The sequence below is a fragment of the Bidens hawaiensis genome, unplaced genomic scaffold, assembly GCF_021521415.1.
Source record: "Bidens hawaiensis isolate Kalapana, Puna unplaced genomic scaffold, B.hawaiensis_p1.1 tig00005189_1, whole genome shotgun sequence".
Classification (NCBI taxonomy): Eukaryota; Viridiplantae; Streptophyta; class Magnoliopsida; order Asterales; family Asteraceae; genus Bidens; species Bidens hawaiensis.
Genome location: NW_027491334.1, coordinates 1,138,580 through 1,140,556, shown reverse-complemented (window position 1 = coordinate 1,140,556; position 1,977 = coordinate 1,138,580). Strand labels below are relative to the sequence as shown.

The 1,977-nt window shown below is 42.2% G+C and overlaps 1 protein-coding gene across 1 annotated transcript; it reads right to left on the bottom strand.

Moving 5' to 3' along the window:
- Positions 1 to 243: 243 nt before the first annotated feature.
- On the bottom strand, positions 244 to 597 carry LOC143629339 (putative mitochondrial protein AtMg00860). Its single transcript, XM_077098640.1, has one exon. It carries the CDS (start codon positions 595 to 597, stop codon positions 244 to 246), a length of 354 nt encoding a protein of 117 aa, XP_076954755.1.
- Between the last annotated feature and the right edge of the window lie 1,380 nt (positions 598 to 1,977).

The window sequence follows — 1,977 nt, the reverse complement described above, 5'->3', positions numbered from 1 at the left end:
GCAATAAAATCCAACGAATAAGTCTCGGCTTCGCATCTTGTTTACTGAAAAGACAACGAAGGGCTGCATGATTTGGGAACATGATGGTTTTAGAAAGGACAAGATAAGATAGAAATTTATCGAATGTGAAGACAACAGCAAGGAGCTCTTTCTCGGTGGTCATGTAATGCTCCTGCACATCGTTCAATGTCCTACTCACATAATAAATCGGGTGAAAGTGTTTATCCTGCCTTTGACCTAAAACTACCTCGACTGCAAAACACTGGCATTACACATCAACTCAAACGATAGCGACCAGTCAGGGGCAACCATGATAGGAGCATTCACAAATTTCTCCTTCAACAGCTCGAACGCCCGAAGACATGCGGAGGAGAAAAATAACAGATCATCTTTCTTGAGGAGTTTAGTAATCGGGCGAGTGATTTGGGAAAAGCCCTTTATGAATTGCCGATAGAATCCCGCATGACCGAGAAAACTCCTAATAGACTTCACCGAATTTGGTGGCGAAAGCTTAGAAATAGTATCAATTTTGGCTCGATCAACCTCAAGCCCCGCCTGTGAAATCTTATGCCCTAGCACAATGCCCTCCTTCACCATGAACTAGCATTTCTCCCAATTAAGCACAAGGTTGGCTTCCTCGTAGCGAGCCAACATTTTCTCCAAGTTTTTCAAACAACGATTAAAAGAACTCCCGAAAATAGAAAAATCATCCATGAAAACATCCATGGAGTCCTTGATCATATCATGAAAAATCGCCACCATACATCTCTAAAACGTGGCTGGGGCATTACACAGTCAAAAGGGCATCCGCCGGTAGGTGAATGTGCCATAGGGATATGTGGTCTTCTCCTAATCCTCAGGAGAGATGGGGATCAAAAAGTACCCCGAGAAACCATTGAGAAAACAGTAAAAAATCTTTCCCGACAGTCGCTCCTACATCTGGTCAATGAAGGGGAGTGAAAAATGGTCCTTCCTCGTGGCATCATTGAGTATGCGGTAATCAATGCAAACCCTCCATCCCGTGATGGTACGAGTGGGAATCAACTCGTTTTTTTCGTTCACAACAGCCGTCATCCCGCCCATTTTCGGGAAAACCTACACCGGGACTCCCCCATGGGGAATCATAGATCGGATAAATCAATCCAGCATCGAGTATCTTGATGACCTATTTCTTCCAACGTCTTGCATATTTGGGTTGAAACGCTGTTGGCGCTACACCACATGTTTGCACTCCTCCTCTATCAAGATCTCAAGGGTACAAAAGGATGTACTGATCCCTTTAATATTCATGATATTCCAGGCGATCGCATGATTGTCACTTTTAAGAACCGTGAGTAAAAGTCCATAATGGGTCTTCAGAATAACGTGTAAGAACATCCACGACCAGATCTACCCTACGATGCCATGAGCGAAAATCATAACAAAGTGAAAAACTCGAAAATATCTCTTTAATCTCCTTGTTTATTACTTGATAGTAGTGATAAGTACAAGATGTATGACAATGTAATATCAGATACAACATGGACTATCTCCACCAGAAAGGTAGAGGGACAAATGAACATAAAGGCCAAGCAACCTATTTATAGGCTACTTGGGACTTATGTGGCACATATGTTATGCGGCGTATAACTTATGCGTCGCATAACTTATGCGCTCCATAAGTTGTTCTTTGTGTTAAATATTACAATTCATTCCAAATCACATGCTATCTTGACCAAACAACAAAAGAGCTAAGAACTAGACATTTCATGCTCTAACAAACTCCCCCTTGGATAGTGCTTGGTCTTTTGGAATCTAAGCCAATAGACATTTCGTGCTTCAACTATGAACAATTTAACCTTCTCCTCATTCGATAAACTCGATGAAATGATAACAGGAAAGCGGAACCCATCCTCATAAAGGCGTACTCCAAATGAGATGGAAGTTCCTTAAGATCGATGGATGGTGGGTCCACAACAGAAGGTTTTTGCTTAGGCT

Excerpts from the sequence above, each read along its gene's own strand:
- LOC143629339 (XM_077098640.1), bottom strand. The coding sequence starts at position 597 with ATGGTGAAGGAGGGCATTGTGCTAGGGCATAAGATTTCACAGGCGGGG.